The 25,615-nt window shown below is 34.5% G+C and overlaps 2 protein-coding genes and 1 long non-coding RNA gene across 6 annotated transcripts; 1 reads left to right on the forward strand and 2 right to left on the reverse strand.

The window, feature by feature from the left end:
• Positions 1–3,292: 3,292 nt before the first annotated feature.
• Positions 3,293–9,783, reverse strand: LOC104895095 (hypothetical protein). Of its 2 annotated transcripts, XM_048643541.2 has the most exons (4): positions 9,577–9,783; positions 7,756–7,867; positions 7,278–7,538; positions 3,293–4,340 (listed from the first exon to the last, which is right to left on the reverse strand). In XM_048643541.2, exons 1-4 carry the CDS (start codon positions 9,676–9,678, stop codon positions 3,763–3,765), a joined length of 1,053 nt encoding a protein of 350 aa, XP_048499498.1. In that variant the 5' UTR covers positions 9,679–9,783; the 3' UTR covers positions 3,293–3,762. The 2 variants fall into 2 exon arrangements, with proteins under 2 accessions (XP_048499498.1, XP_010679816.2); XM_010681514.4 differs by lacking the exon at positions 7,278–7,538 and having other exon boundaries at positions 9,577–9,779.
• A 3,617-nt stretch (positions 9,784–13,400) lies between these two features.
• On the forward strand, positions 13,401–15,496 carry LOC109135831 (uncharacterized). 3 transcript variants are annotated; one of them, XR_002040762.2, is made up of 3 exons: positions 13,401–13,683; positions 14,370–14,434; positions 15,090–15,496. It is a non-coding gene; the product is annotated as an uncharacterized LOC109135831 (long non-coding RNA). The 3 variants fall into 3 exon arrangements; XR_008970402.1 differs by having other exon boundaries at positions 13,401–14,434; XR_007268350.1 differs by lacking the exon at positions 14,370–14,434.
• A 228-nt stretch (positions 15,497–15,724) lies between these two features.
• Positions 15,725–16,231, reverse strand: LOC104896422 (uncharacterized). Its single transcript, XM_010683174.2, has one exon. It carries the CDS (start codon positions 16,229–16,231, stop codon positions 15,725–15,727), a length of 507 nt encoding a protein of 168 aa, XP_010681476.2.
• Positions 16,232–25,615: the final 9,384 nt, after the last annotated feature.

Raw genomic sequence — 25,615 nt, forward strand, 5'->3', positions numbered from 1 at the left:
AGGGACGTGAGAGAAGGAGGAAAAGGGATGAGGGACGTGAGAGAGGAGAGAGAATGAGGGATAATATATTTGACGAAGCCCGCTTAATATTTGAAGCCCGCAAACTTTTTTATTTCAAATTTTTTTAAGAAGGGTTGCGCTTTTCTTCAAAAGCGCAGCCCTACATAGCAGAAGGGTTGCGCTTTTAGGAAAAGCGCAACCCTTCTTACCTACAGAAGGGTTGCGCTTTTCCCAAAAGCGCAGCCCTGCTAAGTTAAGGGTTGCGCTTTTCTTCAAAAGCGCAGCCCTTATGCTACATAGGGCAGCGCTTTTTTAAAAAAGCGCAGCCCTTCACTGGTAGGGCTGCGCTTTTAGTTCCTGCGCAGCCCTTCCTTTTTTTTCCCCTAGTGAAGTATGTTGAGGTGTCAATGTTGAGGTGTCAATGTTTCCTTATGAGTTACAATAAAATTCCTGATAGATGTAATGAAGTTAAATGATGAGTGTGTTTAAGTAACAGTTGATTATGCATGTTTGCCTTTGTTACCTTTCATAACTTATATGTGACAAAGCACAATTTGAAACAAAAACTGGACATTCACTAAAATAATACATTGAATAAATTCTTTTTACATTCACCAAAAGCATGCATATTTAGACTGAAATAAGACATTGAATACATAATCCTACTACTATTACAAAACATATTCTTTACCAAAGTATACTTCGTTAATTGCTTTAACAAAAAAACTATACCTGCTGAATCTATACCCAAAGTGAACTGCTGCCTATATTAACTGCTTTACCAAAAAAAACAATACCTGATGTATATTTAGCAAAAGTATACTTAGTTAGTTAACCACCTCTCTTGCCTATATTAAATGTTGCCTTCATTAAGGTACTCAAAGATCATTTAAATATTGCAATGCTTCATCAATAAGTTGTTGATCCAATGTAGTAACATTTTTAGGTAAAAGCCCTTGTCTTTCAAGTTTTATTTTTCCATGACGAGGGTTCTTGAAGTTATTCCCTCATTTCACTCTAAGCACTTCCAACATCACATATTGAAGTTGCAATCATGTGTACTTTAACACCTCAGGGTCAAAAAAATCATAAGCATCTTTCACCTTAATAATGAGATCATTTATGTTTTTAGGGAATGATTGGTATTGCAATGCTTGAATGACTCTAAAAAAAACTCAAATCTAAAGCATTAAGATCAGGACTTTGAGTTGGTTGACATATTAGTTTGATGTTGAAGCCATTTTGTGTAGCAGTTGCAACGAATGCAGAGTCATCTAAATGTGGATGGGGTCTTGCATTATCTTGTTGGATGAATATATCCTTTGATACCCCTTCTGGCCAAGTCCTCATTATACATGGAATAAATTCATTAATGACCAATGTTTCTGATAACTTCTTGTGTTATGCTTTCAATGGCCTTTGTTTCTATTGTGCCTGCTAGTTTATTTATATTGTTGTTCTTGGATGCAATTCTCTTAATAAATGGAAAGATCCTAAATTTTCCATCATGGATCATTTTCCCTTCATTGTCAAAAATTGACCTAGAAATAACTCCCTTGAACAATTGCTTTTATCTTGTATCTCTTTGAGTGGTAACACATGTATGGATCATCCTCCTTTTGTAGGAGGTAGAAGAACCATTTATCATCCACGTGTATGACATTATCCATGTCCGCAAAAGTAGGTGGTTGGTAACCTGTTGCTGGCATTATGTGTTTCAAAACCCATTTCATCCTCTAAACCTTGTGATTTAGTGTAAGTGTTGGGTGGTTGCTACTTGTGTGACTTCTAAGTTTCCTTTTTTACAGCAACTTGTAGACAGTGGAGGGAGGAACTTTAAGGGCTAATGCAATAGCCCTCACACTTGTCCTTAGATGTAGAGGAACTGACTGAAGCTACTCCTCTGAATACTCAATTGCTTTCCTTCCATATTTGCTAATTTTTTTGGATCTAACATCAATTACTATCCCCGTTGACCTATATTTTTAAACATCTTTTCATATACTGTTATTGTTGATATGTTAATATCAAATTTAAGTGCCGTTTTTTTGGTTCCCCAAGGTAACTTCCCTTCATGTTCTAATGTGAGAAGTTCATCAACTAATTGCCTTTTTCTGTCTCTACTCAATTCTCTTTTTGTGGCTAAATTACCTTGTGAGTTTGGCTGCTCAGGTTCTTCGTGTTGTTGCTCTTGGGTTTGTTATGCTAGACTGTCCATGGTGTTGTTGTTGAGTCCCATTTAATACAGCATCAAGTCATCCTCCAACCCCTCAACTTCAAGCAACTGTTGAATGTAAAAGAATCCAACATCAAATAGCTGAAGATCATCAACCAAAGGTATTTCCAAGAGCTGTTGTGTGCTGTTTATTTGTTGCTGTTGGTTGATTCTGTAAATTTTTGGATTTTTTTTTTTTTTGAAAAATCGGTATCTAATTACATGTGTTGTGTGTGGAGTTGCATAAATTAACCTAGCTAATCTATTGTAACTAAGTGAAGACTTTCAGTTTTTTCTGGTGAAACATTAAATGGTCTTCTCTCTCCATAGTTGTTGTTTATATAGAGGAGAAGAAAGGGATGTAAAAATCAAAATTATCAATTTGAAATTGGGGGAAAATTTAAAATTTGAGTGGAAAATATGTCTCACATGTTCAATTGCGCATTTTGGTGGAAATTTTCAAATTGGGTGAATTGGACAATTTCCCTCTCATTCTCAATTCCCTCCATGTGCGTAGGAGATTAGGGGGTGTTAGAAGGTGGTCCCTCCTTTCTCTCTCAGAGCAACTGCAACGGTACCTTTGAGGTACCTGCTTGCAATTTCTCAAAACTTGGAGCTAACTAGTTTTGTCATTGTAGGAGAAATGAGGTTGTATTTAGGAGAAAGCAAGTAGCTTCTCAAAGCTTGTTGCTTCGTTTAACTTTTTGTAGGTCCCTTTTGTACCTTTTTGTTTCCCACAATCATATTTTCATTTCACTTTTTTGTGAGACCTACAAAAATCATAAATGGTTCTAGCTTTCCATTAGGAGATGTTGTAGCTTGGAAATATTGTAGTTTGGAAATCTAATTTGACAAATAGATCTACGAAGATTGTTGTTTTCCATTGTAGTTGCTCTCATACTCTCCACACAAAATACCATTTGCAAATATCCCCACTTTATATAATTACATAGCCTTGTATCCACTTAATACTCTAACCAAAAAAGTACATTGGGAAACACAAAACAACATTGAAAGTAAAAAACGGAGGAAGTAATTGTATAACGCTAATTTTGAAAATGCCAGATAATACACTAATAACAAAACAAGTTGCTGCATGATTAATCTGGCCAACAAAGTACTCCATAATCAAAGAGGGATGTTCTCATTGCACAATCATTATGTTATACTATTACTATCCAAACATGCCCTCTTCCTAATGATTAGAGTATTGGGTTGCAAGTTTCTTTCATTCCCTTAATTTGTCTACATCCCACTGTGTTTTGAATTGTTGTTCTTGTTACACACTACTTTCCGAATATACCAAGATGAAATCAAATTTACACAGCTGACTGCTATGTTCTCGGGAACACAAATTCCTGAAACACCTACGAATCTAAGCCAAATCACATGAGCATTAGGAGAACGCGTTATTCGGCTCATAACTCAAAGGTTCCTTGAACATATGAATCTAGCACAGAGAGATACTAAAGATTGAGCATAAAACTTTCACAAAATATTAAGACGGATACCCAACTTATCCATAAGTGATCCTGCCCCATAACTACTCAGACACGGCGCTTCTTTGGAAGTCGGCATCCATTATGTGCAAGCCGAGTGGTATCTTCTATAAATGTAATCGGAGTGTGATCTCCTTTACCAAAGGTGTAGCCTTCTCTCCAGCCAAGGATTGCCTGTTTCTTCTTTTTGAAGTGAGTGAACCCATTTACTCTCATGACAACTGATTTCAACCCAAGATTTCTTGCAAGTCTTCCCACATGTTCTGCTGTTGCTTCAGCAGCATATCGAGAAAGCTTAGGACCACCTTTCATTTCCTCTAGGCATCCTGAAGATGCTCCAACCTTTTTGTTCCCCTTAAAGTCAGTAATGGTGACAAAAGTATTATTCTTGATCAACTTAATGTGTACAATATCCGGCTTTTCTTCAGTGTTGTGCCGTTGTTGACCTTCCGTGTTTTGCCGGTATTGAGAACCTCCCATTGACTCCTTTCTATCTTCATCTAAGATCCCTGCTATCCCCTTCACAAAACTCGCAGATCTTGAGGTCCCAAAAAACTCAGCCTCTTTGATGGCAGTTGTATGTATCCTTGCTCCCACGAGACTGCCTTTCCAGCCACCAATGGAGCCTGTAGTTTATATAAGGTCATATTACATTACGGTGGTAAAGAGAGGACTAAGTATTACATAATCACTGAGCAAGATCAAGTTTCCATCTTTGATAAAACTTGAAAGTAAGATGCATGTCGACTTTTATGAGTTTGAAACTTCCTTAAGCAAGAGAAATAATATAGCAAGAGTGAAGCTTGGCCAAATACACCAAAAAGCAGGTACTACAAACATATCACACTCTGTAAAGAGCAGCTATCACCTTTCTTTTCTTGTTCCATATGTGTTCTTTCGTCTTACTTCCTTCACTTTCACTTTCTCACTTTTCTTTGTTTACTCTCTTTAACTTATTCCTTTACTCTTCTTATTTCAATTTACATCATGATTCGAAAATGTGGTTTCGGTCGCGGTATCGCTGATACGGAAAGGATACGTTCATCACGGGCCGCTATGCGGTTTTGAACAAATTCATAATATAGTCCTTATCTTTAAAATGTACTTAAATATCACAGATCATAATTCTATATTAGGAGAGTAATAATTGGAAATTGACATAGTAGAAAAAAAATTAGGTAAAAGACTGAAACTGGTAAAAGGAAAAAAAAGATTCGGAACCACCACTAACTCGTTCACTTTTGAATTAAGGCTCCATTTGGTAGGACATAAAACATTTTCTTAGAAAATTGTTTTCCTCTATTTTAATTTCACATTGTTTGGTTTGAAAAGGAGTGGAAATCCATTTTCCCTAGGAGTAAAATGGCTCTCCCAGTGATGGAAAATCATTTTCTCTTCTAAATGAAGGGAAAATTATTTCTTCCTTTTCCTTATCTCTCTTGTTCCCTCCTCTCTCTACCTCCTTACTCTCTTTTTTCATTTCCTCTCATTTCACCATTTTTCTTACATGGAGCTAAACAACGAAAAAACTAATTATGAAATTGTGTTTTTCATTGTAAATTATTTTCCATGAAAATCATTTTACACTGAAAATGTATTACACCAACCAAACAGAGCCTAAAAATTACCTATCAAGGAACATGTTGAAATCCCTTTGACCAAGCTAGGCACTTAGTCTACTTTTATATATTATAATACTTCCTCTGTTCCAATTTAATTGTGACACTTTTTATTTTAGGAAGTTTCAAATCAAATGTTACACTTTCATTTTGGGTAATAACTTTTCTCTATCTCTCTCCTATTACATGGGATCCTTTTGTTTTCTTTCTCTCTCTCTCCTCTCCAAAAATTGCCTAGGAGTCCGTGATTATAAAAGTGTCACAACTAATTTGAAACGAAAAAAATATATAAATAACCCACTCCACTAGTCAAAAGTGAAACTGACCTACACGGTGTATGAAAAGCATGTGTCCTCCCACCAGTCATTTTGATAAAGTATGCAAACAGTTGTCTTCTACCTCCCTTTCTCTCTCCTTCCTAGTTCCCAAAAATAAAAAAACCACGACTATTAGCCCACAAACTTGAAGAAATCCGGCCATTGCCATAAATTTGTCTCAAAAAGAAACTGTTATGACAGAGCCTCAGCACTAATTAGCGGAGACCGATACGTACCGGGAGAACCGCTTGAAAATGCAGTGCTTTCTGACAACCCGGTACAAATCGGTAAATAACAGTTTGGTCAAAGTCAAAAGCTCGTTTCAACTCGGCCAATACGTTACAACTTGACCGCATTTTTACACCATGATTTACATGCACGGTTCCTTCCAACTCATTCTGGAACTAAGGCTTTGTCGTTGGTAGTGGTGTAGAATTCATTTATTCAAGTGGTTTGGAACAGAAGGAAATGGAATCAAAACAAAAAACCTTATTTCCAAGTTAATAAGGATGTAGTTTTTGAATACCATTTACTTTGGCTTCCAGTCCACTTGCTCCAAGGACACTTCACCAAAATCACCATCACCCCTCAGACCATTACACCAGCTGAACCTATTTATGTACTTGAAGAAGATTCAAAAGAAACTATGCTATGACTTCAACTTATTCTCTGCACGGAAACTACCTAGCACCATAGAGAAAGTCCTGAGCCACCCCATCAATAACTAAAACCAGCTACCCCAGAAATATGATAAAATCCATATTGTCTTCAGAAAAGAAACAGGACTTCGATATTCTCACACCCCCTAAAGTTGATGGTGGAAAACTCAACAAGAATCCAGATAAAATAAGTAGTGTTTTTATGCTCTTAGTTTATTAGGCTCTACGTTTCAACATATTCATCACTATAAGCTGCGACATAAGACAAGCAAATTGTAACTGATTGCAACTTGGGCGATCAGAAAAATCAATAAAAATGACTGCATGCTCCTAGCCTCCAACCATGCCAAAGTAGAGGCATTTGCACCAACATTACATTGAAAGGCAGCATGTAGCTAGCATTATAGCATGTAAGTTAATTACGAACTGGTAAATACTAGAAAACGATCCAAATTCTGATAAAGGTGCATGCTATGTTACCTGGACTCGGCTAGGAGTGTCGGATATGGGTACGGATCCATGTGTCGGGTATGACACTTCCAAAATATCAAGACACGGGGAATCGCTCCGAAATTTGGACACGGGTACGGGTATGGCAAAATTAATATTTTATTATATAATATTTAATACTAATTTTAAGTTTTATAATTATTTATTTACAATATAATAATAAATTAAGGTAGTTGTTTAGAAAAAACAACCACCTAAAAGCAGTGTTAAAAAAAACAAAATAGAAGAACAAAAGGAAAAGGAAAAAGAAAAAGAAAAAGAAAAAGAAAAAAGAAAAAGGTAAAGAGAGGAAAAGTCGCATGGCACAAAGGACAAAAAGAAAATGAAAAAGAAAAAAAAGAAAAAGAGAATAACAAAATATCGAAGAGAGAGAAGAAAGAGATAACAGAGAACCCAGAAACGAAGAAAGAAAGAAACGAAGAAAGAAAGAAGCGAAGAAAAAGAAGAAAGAAACTGACCGGCGGTGGCGGCTCCGGCGAGTTCGAAGCTCCTATCGGCTGTCAGGTAAGTTCTCCTCTTCTCCTCTTCTTCTCTTCTCCTCTTCGCGTTAGAATTAGGTTTTGCCGTGTCCGAGTGCAATATGGAGGATCTGACTCGTATTTCATACCCGAGTCGGTGTCGTGTCGTGCCGACTCGGGTATATGCCAAAAACTGCCGAGTCCGGGTAACAGAGGGTGCATGTGCATGTTCCCAAGATGGGGGAGTCCAACCAACACAAACTTTACATAATCAAATCACTTCCTATTTTTTATACAAATGACAAATAAAATGTGATAATAACAGTGTTACAATGACAAATAAAATATGATAATAACACTGTTCCAATGACAGATAAAAGGCATATTCAAAGTGTGTTGGTTTAGCTGCCTATACAAAGGCACATATTGGCAATAGGTCATGCAAGAAAAAAATTCTAGAATCAGGATTAGTATGTACCAGTTAAGTCTGCAGCCTGATCTGCTTTTGCCATATAATCTCCACCTCTGAACCCATCTTTTAATGTTCCCCATCCTCGACCACCAGCATGGACATGACTTCTAGCTACCACCTTCACCACAATAGGTAAACAAAAAATTTCCAATTATTTCTCATGAAGACCTCACAATTAGATGGCATAAGAAAAGAAAATTTACCATGGCAACCAAATGACCAAACATTAACAACTAACTAATGCAACACCTCAGACTTAACCTGATTGCAAGACACGCCAGAATAACATTTAGATCCACTTAAAAAAAGTTATTGATTGAAAGGCTGATTACAGAACAACAAGCAGAAAACAACGTCTCAAACCAGTCTTCAGAAGAACATGAACATTGGGGTCAGAGAATGGGAAGTACAAGGAACCATGATTAAAATTTCAAATGTGATTGCAATGGCAATGATCATGGAACACTTTTGCAAGCAAAACAAATTTGTTTGCAGTTGTCACAGCCTAATATTATGGACGCAGTAAGATCGAAAACCTTTACACCGCGGTTCTGATGCACTGATGATGCACGGAACAAATGATCAACAAAAACAGAATGAGACATTTGCATAGCATCAACTTAAAATGATTTTTAGATGGATGTGATAGCACAACTTATCCTTATCCAAGGTGGGATCCATAGGACCATAATGTCAATGTGTCAATGTAATAGACAAATCAGAAAATAAATACAAGAGGTTGCATATTTCAGACTCGCTCACAGAGTAGCTAGATGCATCCCTCGATTGATTTACGCTAACATCCACTCCAAAGACCCCAAAACAATTGCATAAACATATCCAGGCAAACGACATGCCAAAATCAACTATCAGCTCTCAAGCTACAAAATACTGCAAAATATAGTTCATCTTGACTCCAAAAGCCATCTTTGACGGCTGTTTGAACTTCATCAACAAAAGATACGCAAACTCCTTTAGCAACATTGGTGCCACGCCATGCCCAGCTAATAGGCAACCCACCCATAGCCTATTACACAGAAAGTGCCCCTCACCCCCACACCCCCACCCCCCCAAAAAAGAAAAAAACCGGCATTTGTGATAGGCCCCACAAAGGCAAATTATCTAAGTCTAGCACAACAAGTCCCTTTCTCTCTTGTATTACATTGTACAACACCTGTTTCAACTTTAAACACAATCACTCCCTTTTTTCCCTTTAAACTCTCCAGTCACAAATCAAAATACTTTCCACATAGCTTGAAGATTGAAACTTCAGTTCTTCTCTAATCTCCAAGAAAAGAAACTTTAATTATTCTCTCCAAGAATTCTTTCTCAGCTTTTCTTATGCAAGATTGAAGTTGTGCTCTAATTTTATTCTCTCCTGACATTGTTCCTGGTTGTGTATTTGCTTCTGGTTTCTCGACATTGGGTTGGCTTTCATATTCAATTGATTTAACGGCGTAACTTTTACAATTAGCACAGGGCCTCCAAAATTTTTCGACATGGGCGTGCAACCTTGTTCATGAGCTCATCAATAGAGCACACAATTCCACTAAAATGAGTTTCTCTAATTTTTCATTCAATAAGGTAGACACGTCTTAAACAGCTAAGCTAACTCTTGCACATTGCCAAAACCTATTACAGCAAAATTTCAAAAAAAAAAAAAAAAACTAAAAGATCTTCATAGAAACACTATAACACAAAATAATCTGTAAAAATCGAACAAAACATGAATCGCGAAGCAGTTACTGGAAATTTATATATTTTACGAGTGAATTTAAACGCAGAACAAATAAAAAGAATGAATTAACAAGAGAAGATGATAGAGACCTGATGAGCGTGGAGATTGAGACAGCGAAGCTGCTGTTGCTGCCATTTTCCGGCGTATGAGAGAGATTTCGACACCAGATTCTTCAGCGATTCTCTCACCATTTCTGATAGATCGACGGCGATCTCAATAATGAAGGAATGGTAGTGAGCGGTGTAATTGAACAGTTGAACTGCAAAGAAATTGGAAACTTTTTGGGCCCTAATTTGCCTTTTCACCTAATTTTGCTCTTTAGGCTATGTTCAGTTCACCTTATTTTTGCTTATTTCAGATCTAATCAGATCAGATCAGATCAGATCAGATCAGAAAAAATAAGTTCAGATCAGATCAGTTCAGATCATGCTTATATTTAAAAATTATTATATCTTTCATTACATATTAGTAAAAATTATAATAATTGAATATTAATAAAGTACTCATTGAGACGAATCAAACAAGACCCCACGTGACTATATTTTTTCTTATATATTGAGAGAAATCTAAAAGATAAGATCATGTAATCAGATCAGTTCAGATCAGATCAGAAAAAATAAGTTCAGATCAGATCAGATAAGTTCAGATCAGAAAATTTCAGGTGAACTAAACATAGCCTTAGTCCTTAAGGGTTTAATGATTTGTCAACTCGATCCGAACATAATATAAAATCCATTCTGACTTGTATGGATCCGATTCAGGTTAATAAACTAAATCTTTCTATATTTAAAGCACGTGTTACGATGTATATTATACAACTTATGTATCCCTGCATGTTAAAACATGAAAATTAAATCCTCCACTATATTGCATATAATTTCACTATATGTTTTCGTAAAAACATCCACTATATTTTATATAAGTTCATTATATCTCTATAAACTCACTATATAAAGTTAATATCAATTAGCAACCCAGTGCACACTAAGTTAGTGTGCATCATATCTATTTATGATTTTTTATATAAAATTAGTGATTTGATTTGAGATTCCTAATTCGTTTAGGTGAGCTTATGTTGACCTGACACTACCTATAATATCATATATATATTAATGTAGTTGAGCAGGTGAAGTGCGTGAAAAAATTAAATGGTCTTTTTTCTCTTTTTCATCATTTAACTAGTTATAACGCCTGGGATATGCCCCGAGTAAGGAAATTTTCATTTATAAATATTGTACTCTAAAATGATAATACCAAATACCACTTGGTGTAGTGGTTAAGACTTTAATTTATGAACTTGAAGTTACAGGATCAAAACTTATACTATGCAATTTTTAATTTTTTTTTAGTGTACATGTAAAACACCCTTAAGGAGAGTGTCACGTGGCACCGTTCCTTGTTTAAGAACGTTTTAACAATAATCGTTATTATTAATGTTTAATATTTTAATTTTACTTTCTTATATACGAGTTACGACCATTACCATGTATCGTTTTCAGTTCGATAGTAAATGAAGGAAAATGAAAGGTAGTACTCATTTCTATAATTGACCCCCCAAAAAGACTGAATCTTGAAACGTAAACTTATCCAAACTCAAAGAGCACACATTTTACAACTATTGAACATTTATAATTAAATGTGTCTATAAAAGTGTGTGTATTGTTTGTCATATTAATGAGTTAAGAAGTTTAAGTATAACATGTTTGAAGAGGTTGTTTGAAAGTAAGGGACAAACTTGTGTCGCACCTTAGGACAACTCCACACCTTGCGAAGAGTGTCGCAAATCCAAAATTGCAACATTGTTAGACAACTCTGGGTCGCACCTCGCGATGGGCCATCACTGGTCATGACACTGGTTTGCGAACATGTTTTCTGGTGCGATTTTCCTTTTCTCTGGTGATGTTTTGAGCGAAACAATGCAATATTTGGGGCATATAATCTCTGATTTTCTAATATACATATATATGGAGACTACACACGTAGAGAATGATTAGTATCATTCCCATTATACTGGCGTAGAGAATGAAATTCTCTTGTGTTTTCTTTAAACAAAATCAAACTACAATCTCTTGTTAGGATTATTTCTTGTTAACAACCAAGATTCAATGGTTTCTTCTTCGTATTTCATAAGTATCACCATGATACTCGATTTTCTTAGTGGGTCGGTAAATAACTTATAGGAAAGCGTATATAATGCTTGGAATATCTTTATCCGATATCTCACTATTATATTCATATACATTTCTACCATCTATAAGTTACTAGCCTTCTATGCACGTGATGCGTGCGTCGATTGTTTGGGTCTATTCTTAATAAATTTCATCTAGATATAATTTTAGAAGTGTGATTTATAATTATTGTTGTACAAACTAATGTAAAGTGATTAGAAATTGTAATGAACATTTAGATATAAGGTCTTATAGTCAATTTAAGTTTGTAATTTTTTTAATTAAATAACCATTTTTCTAATTGTGTCAAGTTACTTTGTTAATGCTTATTTAGTTTAATTTATCATTAGAATTTTGACCCCATCTTTAAATTAGGAAAGGATAGATTATAAAAGATTTGAATATCCAATTATATATTTAGCTAAGGACAAAAAGGACTTTTTAAAGGGGGACACCATAGCTCACCTTTTGGCTTATATAATAGAGATTTATATTGGATAATTGGATCTTTCCTTGGGTGAGATGTTTCTAAGTTTCTGAAATTAGAATGTCATTCCTAAATGGAAAGAGAAGAAGAATGTTAAGACAATGGGATTGGAAATAATGGATCTCTCAAATCTTCGCTAGCTACATGGTGGAAATCCAATTTTGGATTTTGTTGTGAGTTTCTACTATATTCATTAATTTTTGTATCAATTATAGCAGGATAACTTGTTATAGTGTTAGATAATGCTATTATTTTTTTTTAATTAATTAAGAATTATGCTTAATTAATGATGGTTTTAGTTTATGCAACTCTTTATTACAAAAGATCGTGAATTTTGGTTGTCGTATTGTTACTACCATTTTTGCATCATAGTTAGCATTTATTACGATTCATTGAATCAGGCCCCAAAGGGTGTAATAGTCATACAAAATGAAGGCCAAGTCATGTCAAGAAGCCCATAATGAATAGTCAACAGTCAACAATTAATAAAGGAAGGTCCAACTCTTAAGAACAATCAAGAGATAGCAGTTGAAGATCAAGCAAAGCCAAAGGCGAAGACGTGGATGGAAGTTAATTTGATCACAAAGGCATGCAGGAATGTGGGCAGAAGGACGTGTTTATCATGGCGCCAGAGAATGGCAGTTGCGATTTCAATCATAAATGATTGAATTCACTTCCTCCAAAGAGCAAGGAAGTTATACGTGCCTTAGCAATATAAATACAAGAAGGAACATCAGAAGAAGAACAACAAACATATACACAACAAACGTGCAATTTACTTTCTACTAGCGTAGCTTTTCCTAGATTAGCCAACCCCCTTCTAGGGTTATAGTTAGCCAACAGTCTAGGATTAGAGCATGTACTGTAATACCCCGGATTTTTAACTAATTTTATTATTTACTAATTATATTTATTAGCTTAATTTTGTCCTAAATATTTTCTGAAATGATCATGGTAAGATTATTTTCTAAAATATATTACATTTAATTTAACTATTATAAAAGTTATGTTATGATGGTAATGATTTATTTATAGTGTAGTATATAGTTTTCATATCTTCTTGACTTTGGAAAATCACCATGACCACACAACTCATCTTCTTCCTCAAGCTTCATGACCTTGCTCCCCAAGGCTTCTAGAACTCCTTGCTCCCCAAGTATTCTTCACCATTAAGTCTTCATTAGTTTAATGGAGTTTTTCTCCCTAAAACCACTATAAATAGTGGGTTAATTTCACCATTTCTCACCCACTTAAAACTTACAAATTAAATTATAACCATAAACTTCATTTATACTATCAAATAAAAATCTGAATTTTCATTGATGTGTCTTATTCTTTTTGGTTACCCATGAATGGCCCGAAATACCCACTCTCTTCCTCCTTTGATTTTAGGTTGTCGTACTGTTTTTCCCCAATATCTTCTTCGTTCAGTCAGAATTTGCATATACTTCCTTCATGAAAGTTGTAGATCACGAAAAGTTATTGAATTTAGACCCAAAAATCATCCGATTTGGAGTTCGGAGTAAAGAGTTAGACCCTCTGTAAGTTTTATATTGTTTTAAAGTCCATTTTACTTCATAAAATAATCATACAACCTAATTATAGTTTAAAATAGATTATGACATAGTCTCTATTACTACACCTTAACTACATGAGTGGTGTTTTAGTTAATAAGATTTTATTTTCATGCTCATATAGTTATAACTTAAGTTTATGTAATATAAAGTAATACTAATTAAGTACACTTGGATTTTTAAGTATAATATTAGTAAGCTTAATCTATCATTATAGTCCCACTTTTTAGCCTAATGAAATGAGTATCACTTTTAAGTTTTTAATTAAGTAAGTCACTTATTCATGGACACTAACTAGTAGAAAATATCACTTATACAAGTTAGAGTTTAACAATGAGTTAGATATCACTTTACCATTAAAGGTCTAATTAAAATATAAAAGTTCTATAATCATACCTTCAAGTCATTCAACATGAATTCTCATGAATCTTATAAGTAGTGGTTATTACCAATTAAATAGTTTCACATAAGTTAGTATTCAAGTTACTAAATTCAAGAACTATAGTTTAAGTAATAAATGGTGATAATAAGGTTTCATAACTATTAATTTCATAAACACTCTAGTAATTCATAGGCACATGATGGAAATGGATCGTAGAGTTTAAATCTAGATTAAAATATTATTAAGTCGTCTTTTATTAATCCTTGAATAGATTAGAAAGGAAAAGGGATATTACAAGCCTCACCCGGCTATCAAGCATAATAATCGCGATTAGAGGTAACGTCTACTGCTAACACCCGCACTCCCCTTCCAACTACGTTTTATGACGCTTTTACTTAATGTTTTGATGATATGTGTTTATGGATTGCGGGATATGAAATGTTTTGCTAAATGATGTTTATGATGATAAATTGGTTTTCATGATGCTTAAGAGATGTTTTATGACATAAATATAAAAATAACGAAACATGATAAATGAAAGTGAAAAACGATTCTTGGCAGTACTTTATGGGCACCGCAAGTGTCACCTTTGTTGTGACCGCCTTTCGGATATGGGCACCGCAAGTGTCACCTTTGTTGTGACCGCCTTTCGGATATGTTATGGGCACCGCAAGTGTCACCTTTGTTGTGACCGCCTTTCGGATATATATGTTATGGGCACCGCAAGTGTCACCTTTGTTGTGGCCGCCTTTCGGTTTAATGATTATGATGTTGTATATACTTGCCAAGTTACCATTAAAAATGATGTAAGATTATAAAGGATAATATCTCAAAATGGTTGGATTCCTAATATCAAGTTATATGTTTATGAAATGATGTTTGCGATATTCTCTTCGCCCTATTTTCAAATAAAATGAGTTGAAATGAATTTAAGTTGTTAGAGTAGTATGTTACTGAGCCTCGGCTCATGACGTTTTGTTTTCTGTTTTAGGTATGGCAAAGCATATACAAGGGTGATATTATGGATTACGTTGAAGTGACTCTACATATATTTGGGATATTTAGAAATGTATTATGAGTAATCATTATTACTCTAGTTGAGAGTTTGTATATATATTTTTAGAGACCATTTTAAGGCTATTATTTTATTTATGGGCCCATGACCCATAGCTTAAGTTCCGGTTCCACTGTCAATCATGAGTAATTAAGGTTATGAATTCTCGAGGCGTTACAGAACTGAGTTACAAAGTTTGTTCAAATCTCCAATTCGAGTCGAAATCCATGGAGGTATTCACCTTCATGTTTAATTTGTCCTATATTTGTCCAGCCTGGTTTATCCTTATGTGTGTTATAGAATCTCAATATTCAGCTTTAATTAATTGATTATCTTATTTAATACTTGTCGCCTGAATTTATTAGGCGTTGTAGTTTTTTTTTTTGGAAGACAAGTAAAATTCATAGCTCGCAACCAAAAGCAACAACCTAAGGCAAGCTAGAATCCCTAGCTGCCACAACTAATATTGGACATGCCCAACATTACAGATCATTTATCCATCTCCTATCAACATCTTTCACCTTAATACTAACAATCTGTAAAATTCTATGCTTGACTATAGCTTTAATTTCCTAGACAGCTTTATCTACAGTCATTATGACTTGGTCCCAGTAGGCAGTGTTCCTATTTCTCCAAATCAGGTACACAGTAGCAGCCACAACAGCCATTAGCACCATCTTCCTAGTCTTGTTACTTTTGTATTTATCCTTTGCCCACCTGCAAAACTGGAGAAGGTTTCTCTGCATCCATCTTATGCCCAACCATTGCATGATGGAGGAAATACATTGCTCACTGAACTTACACTCAAATAGCAAATGCTTGATTGTCTCAGGGTGTTGCTGACAGAGGAGACACTGGTCATCAACACACACATTAATTTGTTTCAATCTCTGCCTTGTCTTAAGACGATCTTGCACAGCTAGCCACATGATCAGTCTGTGCTTAGGTAATGTGTACCTATTCCACACATATTTACTCCATGTAACTTGCCTTCTATCATTCAGTAGAGCCTTATTGTGTTGTTTAATACTGAATTGGCCATTCATAAGCCACTGCTCCCCATTTGTCTTCTCATTCATTATATTCTTAGCTTGGCATACATACTTCCAAGCCCAACTTGCATGATCTGGTGCATTATAAGAACCCTAGTTGGCTTCTCTGATGTATATTCCATTCACCCACTTCACCCATAAGTTGTATTTTTTTCTGAGCCACCCCCAAGCTAGCTTACTAATAACAACAATATTCCATTTTCATGTATCTCTGAACCCCAGACCTCCTGCCTTCTTAGAATTACATAACTGCATCCAGGCAACAGCCCCTGCTCTTGTATCATTGTGGGTGCCAGACCATAAGAAGCATCTACAAATGGAATCCAAGTATTTCAGGACACTCTTTGGGATAATAAATAATTGCCCCCAGTAAGTATGGATACTCATTAACACACTATTAACAAGTTGACAACGACCTACAAAAGACAAGTGACGAGTTCTCCAAATTCTTATTCTATTCACCATCTTCTCAATTAAAACTTGGCAGTCCCTAGCCTTCAGTTTAGATGTGGAAATAGGAACCCCAAGGTATTTGAAAGGTAGCTTCCCAACTTTAAACCCACTGACATCTGTAATTCTCTGTGTTTCCATCTGATTCATCCTAGTGAAATATACCTATAATTTATGCTTGTTAACCTCCAGCCCTGAGGTGTGAGAGAACAGTTGATATCCTTGTAGAAGCATGTAAATCGATTTGAAGTCACCATGGCAAAATAATAATAAGTCGTCAGCAAAACAAAGGTGTTTTAGCTGCAAACTTCTGCATTGTGAGTGATATTTAAATCCCTCCAGTTCTCCTACATAGGTCAATATTCTATCCAAATAATCCATACATAGAGCAAAGAGCAAGGGGGACATCGGATCCCCTTGTCTTATTCCTCTCTGAGCAGCAAAAAAACCAGTAGGAGCTCCATTCAGCATTAGAGAGAACATAGGAGTTCTAACACACACCATAATCAGCTCTATGAACTTCCTAGGGAACCCAACACATTCTAGCATTTGCTGGATAAAGTCCCAGTTGACAGTATCATATGCTTTGTTCAAATTTCTTCATCATACATCCAGCCCTATTATTTCTCCTCTTGTAATGTTTCACAAGGTCTTGGCAAATCAGAACATTGTGAAGAATGCTCCTACCAGCAATAAAGGCCCCCTGGCTACCAGACACAATATCAGGAAGAACTCTATTCAATCTTTCACTAATCAATTTAGTTATACACTTGCATAACATTGAACAGCATGCAATAGGACGGAATTCACTAACATTTTCAGGTACTTTAACCTTTGGAATTAAGGTTAAAGTAGTCGCATTAATGACTTTCAGGAATTTACCAGCTCTTAAAAAATCCAGAACAGCTTCAATATCTATTGGGTGTGCATTAATAGAGCAATGTTTTGAAAGGATTTGCTCCCACCATGAACATTAATTTTTAAAATTGTAACATGGGTTATAATGATCATTTATTTAAGGGATGTTGTGTCAACTTTGAGTGACAGTTGGTGGAATGGCATGAATTATTTTTTCAAATTTGGTTGTTCGAACTTTACAAGAGGCACGTATGTGTTTCATTTAAGCATGAAACTGGTTTGGCAATCTAATTTTATATTAGGAAAATCCTACATGATGACCTTTAAGTTTGAACTTTTGTATATGGTGGCAAGGGAAAAAATAATGCAAAGTAACTTTCAAATTTGGAATATTCTACATAGTGACCTTATTTCATGGTGGCTTAACAATTAAACCTTAGCCATTTCTCTCTCCTCCCTCCTCCCCTTTTTCTCTCCTCCCCATCCCCTTCTCTCACTAAACCACAACCAAGCCGACCACAACAGCACCACCACCGCCCAACAACAACCAACCCTAGAATGTTTGAAAGAAAACTTATTTTAGAGTATGCTCGTGTATGTTCAATAAAGATTATCCCATCCAAGTCAAGTGACGGACCCAAGAATTTGAATTTGGGGATACGAATGTACAACAAACACAAAATAGTGGGAAATAATTCACAAAAATTGTTCAATATGTAAGTCTTACAACCAAAATCTCCAAATATGAAAACATTGATTTTGTTCAACAACAATACTACAACATCAGTCACATAGTATAACTCTCGCAATAAGAAGAGTTTTGAAAAGATATAAATTTATACGATATATAAATAACTATTAAAGTAGGTTTACTCATTAAATAATCAAATAGGAGTAGATAGAGTAAATAATTCTAAGGTTTAGTGGATTTTTGTTAAACTAAGTTTAGTAATTGCTAGCCAAAAAAAGTGTTTTTGATTAAATTTACTTTTGTGAAAAACTATGATAGTATGATCAAACACCTCAAATATTAATTGTACACATGTAGTCATATAGTTTGAAGTTTTTATCATCAGGAGGCCACAAACTTACAATATGTAGATTGTGTGAAGATATCTTTCATAGCATGATTTTTTTGTATTTTTTTTTACAGGTTACTAAATACTAACAGATAACATGAGACAAGTAAGACCTAGTTTAATTAGAAAAGTGTTCGAGAATCGTATGTAGATTTAGAGAAAGAATCTGCATATACTTCATTCTTATCATTTACTGCTTTACAATAACAACTACTTATAAGATAAGAAAAAAAAGTGAAAATACTATCAAAATTGTGGACACAAAGTTGCAAATTAGTCATGCAATATCCTGTAATTTTGTCTAATGTAAACCTTGAAAGTGACCTCAAGGTTTGCTGAAGTGGGTGTCTTTAATGCCAGCTAGCAAATACCCACAGATAAGTAAGTCAAAATTTTAACTCTGTTCTACATTTGAATTTTTACGAGCAAGAGAAATTTTGATTTAAATATCAATTTCGAATTTCAATAAACAAACCCTAACTAATTAATCAACAATGTCCACATTCAAGAATTTACATCTAAATATTCATCTAATCTAAGAATCTAACATATATAAACTTATAAAAGTTGGAAAATATGAAATTAAATCAAAAAAATAAAAACTTAACAACTTACTAGTTCGAATTAACGGAGGAAAACTCAAAACTAGGTCAGCGAAGTGCCGAAGTCGAACTTCAAAGTTCGAATTGAAGGCGTCGGCGGTCAGCGTCTCTAGTTCGTCGGTAGTCGGCGTCTTTAGATCGTCGGCGGTTGGCGGCGGTTTGAGACTGCTTAGTGGTCAATTTCGACTCTTCGAGTGACTGGAGATCTACGATGAGAGAGAATGAGATGGAGCATAGAGGAGAGACAAAAGATAGAGGAGCGTAGAGTCTGAGAGGAGAGAGAAGAATGAACGCGTGCCTTAGCCCCTGCCCAAATCAACGTGTTTTTTAAAAAAAAAAAAAATTTGGGGATACAGTTGTATCCCCATGTACCCCTCTCAGGGTGCGTTCTCATCAACTTAAAAAATTAAGTTTCAGGTCCGATAAGTTAAAATAAGTTCAGATAAGTTGCAATCAGGTCTAATCAGGGCAATAAGTTCCAATCAGGTCTAATAAGGTCCAACAAGTTCCAATTAGATGCAATAAGTTCCAATCATGTGCAATAAGTTACAGTCAGGTCTAATAAGTTTCAATTGCTAAAAGTTAATAAGGTCTAATAAGTTTCAGTCAGGTCCAATAAGGTCAATAAATTTTAATCAGGTTCAATCAGGTCCAATAAATTGAATCGGGTCCAATCAGGTTTAATAAGTTCCAACTAGTTCAGTTCAGGTTCGATAAATTCAGGGCCAATAAGTTGAAGAGAACGCACCCTAAGTCTGCCACTACATTCAACCCTAAGATGTTTGTAAGAGCAATGCCAATGGTGACAAAATTGTTCATGAAATTGCAACTTTTTTGATTGAACAAAAAAAACATCTCTCCCATTGGTGATAATAATTTGTTCATGACATGAACAAATTGTTCATCCTAAACTACACAAAATAAGCTAATGACAAGTTGCCACATGTCCTGGGTAACTTTGGGAAAATTTGTGTGAATATCCATGGAATTTCCCGAAAAATTCCTTTATCAAAAAAAAAATTATACCAAAATTCATAATTTATTTTCCTCTATAAAATGATACCCATATTAACATATTTTGGAATATTTTTCTAAAAATAAAATGAGGTATAGTGATGATTTATTTGTTCATGAGTGGAATGGAGGTCATATTTTTGTTCATGAATTGAACAAAAAATGAGTAAGAAGGGAAATTTGGTGAACTTTTTGTTCATCATTGACAATGCTCTTAATAATGTCAATTATCAAGCATTGCGTAGGAATTAGGGGCACTTGTGATATATAGTTTTACCCTGACAGGATTGATATAATTATATCAAAAATCACATAATCTTGGTCCATTTCGATTCATTTTAGGGTCCGTTTGGTTGGAAATATTTTAGGCTTGGAAACGGATTGAGGTAACACACTCCCTTATTTTATGTTTGGTTGGGTTATCCATTTTTTCACTCCCTTACTAGCCCAATTTTGATTCCCCCATCTTGAAACCCTCCTCACACCATAGGAAACAAAAAGTAAGGGATCATTAGGCCAGATTCCATTCCTAACATCAAAACAAACAAGTGTCTAAAGTAACACATTTTATTTCCATTCCATCCTTTCATCCCATTCCATTCCCTTTCCATTCCTTATTTTGAACCAAACGACCCCTTACTGTGTTCTGATCCTTGTGGATACACTTAATGATGCATGAAAATTATGGCAAGATTGAAGCACAACTCATTTTGATGAAAATTTGAAACTACAACAATACTTGCAAATTTGGATTATCACTTTGAATGATCTTATTTTACAAACAATATTTCGGCTACCTTCAATATTGCAATGGAGTGAGTTCTGAGTATCAATAATTGTGGTTTAGAGAGAGAAAGGGGATGGGGATGAGAGAGAAATGTGAGGTGTGAGTAGAGAGAAATGGTTAAGGTTTAATTGTTAAGCCACTAATTAATGAAATAAGGCCACTATGTATAATTTTTCAAACTTGAGAGTCAGTTTGTATAATATATTTTTTCCTTGCCACCATATAGAAAAGTTGAATTTTGAAGGTCACCATATAAAATTTTCGGTTTTTTCACCAAATACCCCTGACAAAAAATTTATTCACCAAATACCCCAACTTTTTTCAAAATTCACCAGATACCCCTAACTTTTAAAAAAATTCACAGATACCCCAAATTTTTTTAAAAATGACAAATAATGCCCTTAATGACTAACTGTGGTTAACTCCGTTAGTCATTAGTGTTAATTAACCCTAAAAAACCTAAAAAACTCTAAAAAAACCCTAAAAAACCTAACTAATCTAACTCCCTCTCTCTCCGCTAACCCACCACCCCCCCCCAACAACCCCAGCCCCACCACCCCAACAACCCCAGCCCCACCACCTAGCCCCCTCTCCCCCTCGCCGGCAACCCCTCTCCATCGCCGGCAACCCCCTCCCCCTCGCGCCAAGCTTTCCGACAGCCCCTTCCCCCTCCCTCACTCTCGTCGCGCCTCCCCTCTCCCTCCCTCACTCTCGTCGGCGCCTCCCCTCCCCCTCCCTCACTCTCGCCGGCCCCGCCGCTGCTGCTGTTGTTTTCGCTGTTGTTGTTTCTGCTGCCGGAAAGAGGACCGCGAAGGAAGGAGGGAGGGGGAGGGGAGGCGCGACGAGAGTGAGGGAGGGGGCTACCGGAAAGGCGGCGTGAGGGGGAGGGGCTGCCGGAAAGGCGGCGTGAGGGGGAGGGGCTGCCGGAAAGGCGGCGTGAGGGGGAGGGGGCTGCCGGCGAGGAAGATGGGTTGCCGGCGAGGGGGAGGGGAGGGGGTGGGGGTGGGGATGGGTTGGGTGGTGGGTCTAGGGTTTGGGGGTTGGGGTTGGGTTAATTAGGTTAATTAGGTTAATTAGGGCTTAATTACGGCTAATTAGGTTGACTTAGGGATAATTAAGTTGACTTATGGCAAACTTGTAAATATAGGCTAACGGAGCACTAACGTCCGTTAATAGTAAGGGTATCTGGTGAATTTTTTTACAAGTTAAGGGTATCTGGTGAATTTTGAAAAAAGTTGGGGTATTTAGTGAATAAATTTTTTTGTCAGGGGTATTTGGTGAAAAAACCGTAAAATTTTCCCTTATATTACGATGGTTCAAAAGGTACCATTTCATGATAGGTGTTGTGTTCTCTTATTGTGAAGGCACGTAAATTTGATGTTATGACATTTTTTGATCGTTGTCTTCAATAAAAGAAATGTTGTCGTATTTGGTTGTGTAAATATTTCTCTTGCAGTGATTGTTTTTTTTGAACATCTATGACAATTTGTCATGTTTCATGCTTATGGTTGTTAATAGGCATGTGTTGTATAATGTTCATTTGGGAACATTATGAAGAGTAATTTTGTTGTTCATTTTTTTTTATTCGGTAATGAACCGTCCCAAATAGTCTCAACTCTCATGAGCTAGGGAGTAAGAAGGGAATCCTAACCCAAAACGAAACTTCCAGAGATTGGAAATTAGAAATTTATACCCAAAAGCAAATATCCACATAATACCCCAAATATGGGGATGATGAGAGCTGAACTTTCGACCTAAGGTTGGGAGGTAGGAGCTTCAACCATTGGGCTCCCACATAATTCTCGAAATTTTGTTGTTCATGTTAATTGTTTATTTCTACCAAAAATCGTCTTGAAATTTCTTTTTGTCAATACTAAAATGGGGAAGAATATTATTTCAGTTGATATTTTTTAGTACTAACATGTTCTTTGTCATTATTTTGGTTGGAGTATTAATATGATGATCCTTAGCTTAAGTTTATTTACTGATCATGTTATAGTTAGTGTGTTACTATCATTAACTATTTATTTTGATTATATACTCATGGACAAGTTCTAAGGTTATTTTCTTTAAAGTAAATTTGTTTATAATTTGTTGAGTATATAATTGTTGACATGATTCACATGAACATGAACTTGTGAAAATTCTAAACATGTTATTTGTTCATAGGCTATCTTTTATGGGCTAACCTATTTAGTTTTCATTTTTAACCTTGTGTTCTCTAATATAAATGTGATTTTATGTTCTTTATACTAAAATGGGGAAGATATTAGTTTATTTGGTTAATTTTAGTATTAACAGTTATAAATCTTATACTAGAAATTGATTTTGATTTATGAAATGATATTATTTCATAATTTATTAATTTATTTTAAAGTGAAATCATGTATTATATTTGAATAAAGTATAATGAAAGACATGATAATTAGTTATTTCAATTATGAGAACATTAGTTAATGATTTTTAGGAAATTGGTAGTATAAATTGGTTATGTGTATTAAATTTGGAAATGATGAAATTTGTCTAAAATTAGTGGTGTGTACATATGATTTTATACTTGAAACTAATTCTGTTTTAATTGAAATTATTAAATGTCTTGAAAAGATAAAAGTTTATTATCTTTTATCTAATTTATATAATAAACGGAGTTATTTGGAAATTAATATGTTTTTTTATTTTAGAAGAATAATTTGGCGTTAGTTAAGTCTTGGTTTAGGGATTTGTTTCTTACAAGGAAATTATATTTCTTCTTGGAGGAGGTACTTCATAGAGGAGGTGGAGGAGGTCAATTGCTTGTGATCCGAGAAGTGTACTTATGTAGTTACGTGATTGTTTCATATACATAGTCTTCGTTTAAATGGATACGGTGTTTATTTTGTTAATACTAAAATGGGGGAAAATATTAATTTATTTGATTATTTTAGTATTAACATGTTATTTGTTCATAATTGATATTTGAAGTATTTCATGGCTTAGACCATGCAACATATCATTAGTACTTATTGTGATATACTTCAATGAGTATCAATGATATATGATTATTGAATGATGTAATATAATGGCAAGTCACGGCACATTGGATTGCGACATTTGTTGTGTTTGTGAATTTATGAACATGAATTCGTTATAATAAAGTTTTATATGTTTTTCTTCTAACTTGATAAAATCGAGGATGGGTTTTTAGCCTTAATTAAGTAAATTGCTAATGAAGAAAACTCAATTCACATATTGTACAAAATCACTGGCGTTTGGTTGGAGGGTTTCAAGAAAGGGAAAGGGAATTGAGCTCCTTATTTCCCTTTGTGAGTGTTTGATTAGTGACCTTTTTCAAACCCTTTACCCTTTTTTCTTATTAGGATTACCCTTTTTTCCCTTAGATTGATTCTCCACCACCTCCCAAGGTTTGGGATTACCCCATATCCCTCTACCATACAACTACTACCTCCGTTTCCTAAAGATCTTCCTTGTTACTGTTCCTACAGATACCAAGGAGGGTCTATTTGTGTGGGGTGTGGGGTGTGGGGTGGGTAAAGTAGGATTGAGAAAGGGGTTAAGATAAATAAACAAATAAAAAAGGATTAAAAAAGTAGGAGAGAGAAATGGAGTAAAATTGAATTAATAATATAATGGTGGACCATATGATAGGGACATGAGAGGGTTAAAAGGGAAAAATATTTCCAAATAAGGAATAAAGTAAAAGAGGGAAGATCTTTTGGAAATGCACTTGAACGGAAAGAGGGAAGATCTTTAGGAAATGGAGGGAGTATTATTATTATTATTATAATTATTATTTTTATTTATTATAATTATTAACATTATTGATATTGTATAGTATTATTATTATAATTATTGTTATTATATATTATTATTATCATATTATTATTATCATATTGTTATTATTATTATTTATTATTATTATTATTATTTAATATTATTGTATTATTATTATTGTATTATTATTATTATTATTGTTATTATTATATATATTATTATTATCATTTATTAGTTTAATTATTCATTTATTATTTTAATTATTCATTTATTTATTATTATTATTACTATTATATTATTATTATATTATTATTTATTATAATTACTATTAATATTATTTTTAATAATATTATTATTATTTATTATTATTATTACTATTATTATTTATTATTATTATTATTTATTATTAATTATTATGATTATTATTATTTTATTATTTATTATTATTTATAGTATTATTGTTATATTTATTATTATTATTATTTATTATTATTATTTATTATTATTATTATTATTATTATTACTAAATAATAATAATAGTTTTCCATTCTCTTTGATGTCCTAACCAAACAACATTTTTAATCAAAGAAAAACCCTTTCCATTCTCCTTGTAACCTTTCTCATACTCTTTCCCTTTCCTTTTAACGAACCAAATGCCTCTGAACTCAATTAGGATCCTACTTTATTTGTTTTAGAGCAATATAATATTTGTAATTACATCCCAAGGTGACTGCTTGTTTTTTGCAATGTTGGAGCTTGATTAATTTCTTAATAAACTTTTGGTTTGTTGCTCGGTTGTAGTAGCATGTTATAGAAGGTTTGCCTATATGAATAAAAAGTTTGGCCACTT

This window comes from Beta vulgaris, chromosome 1 (genome assembly GCF_026745355.1).
Source record: "Beta vulgaris subsp. vulgaris cultivar EL10 chromosome 1, EL10.2, whole genome shotgun sequence".
Lineage (NCBI taxonomy): Eukaryota > Viridiplantae > Streptophyta > Magnoliopsida > Caryophyllales > Amaranthaceae > Beta > Beta vulgaris.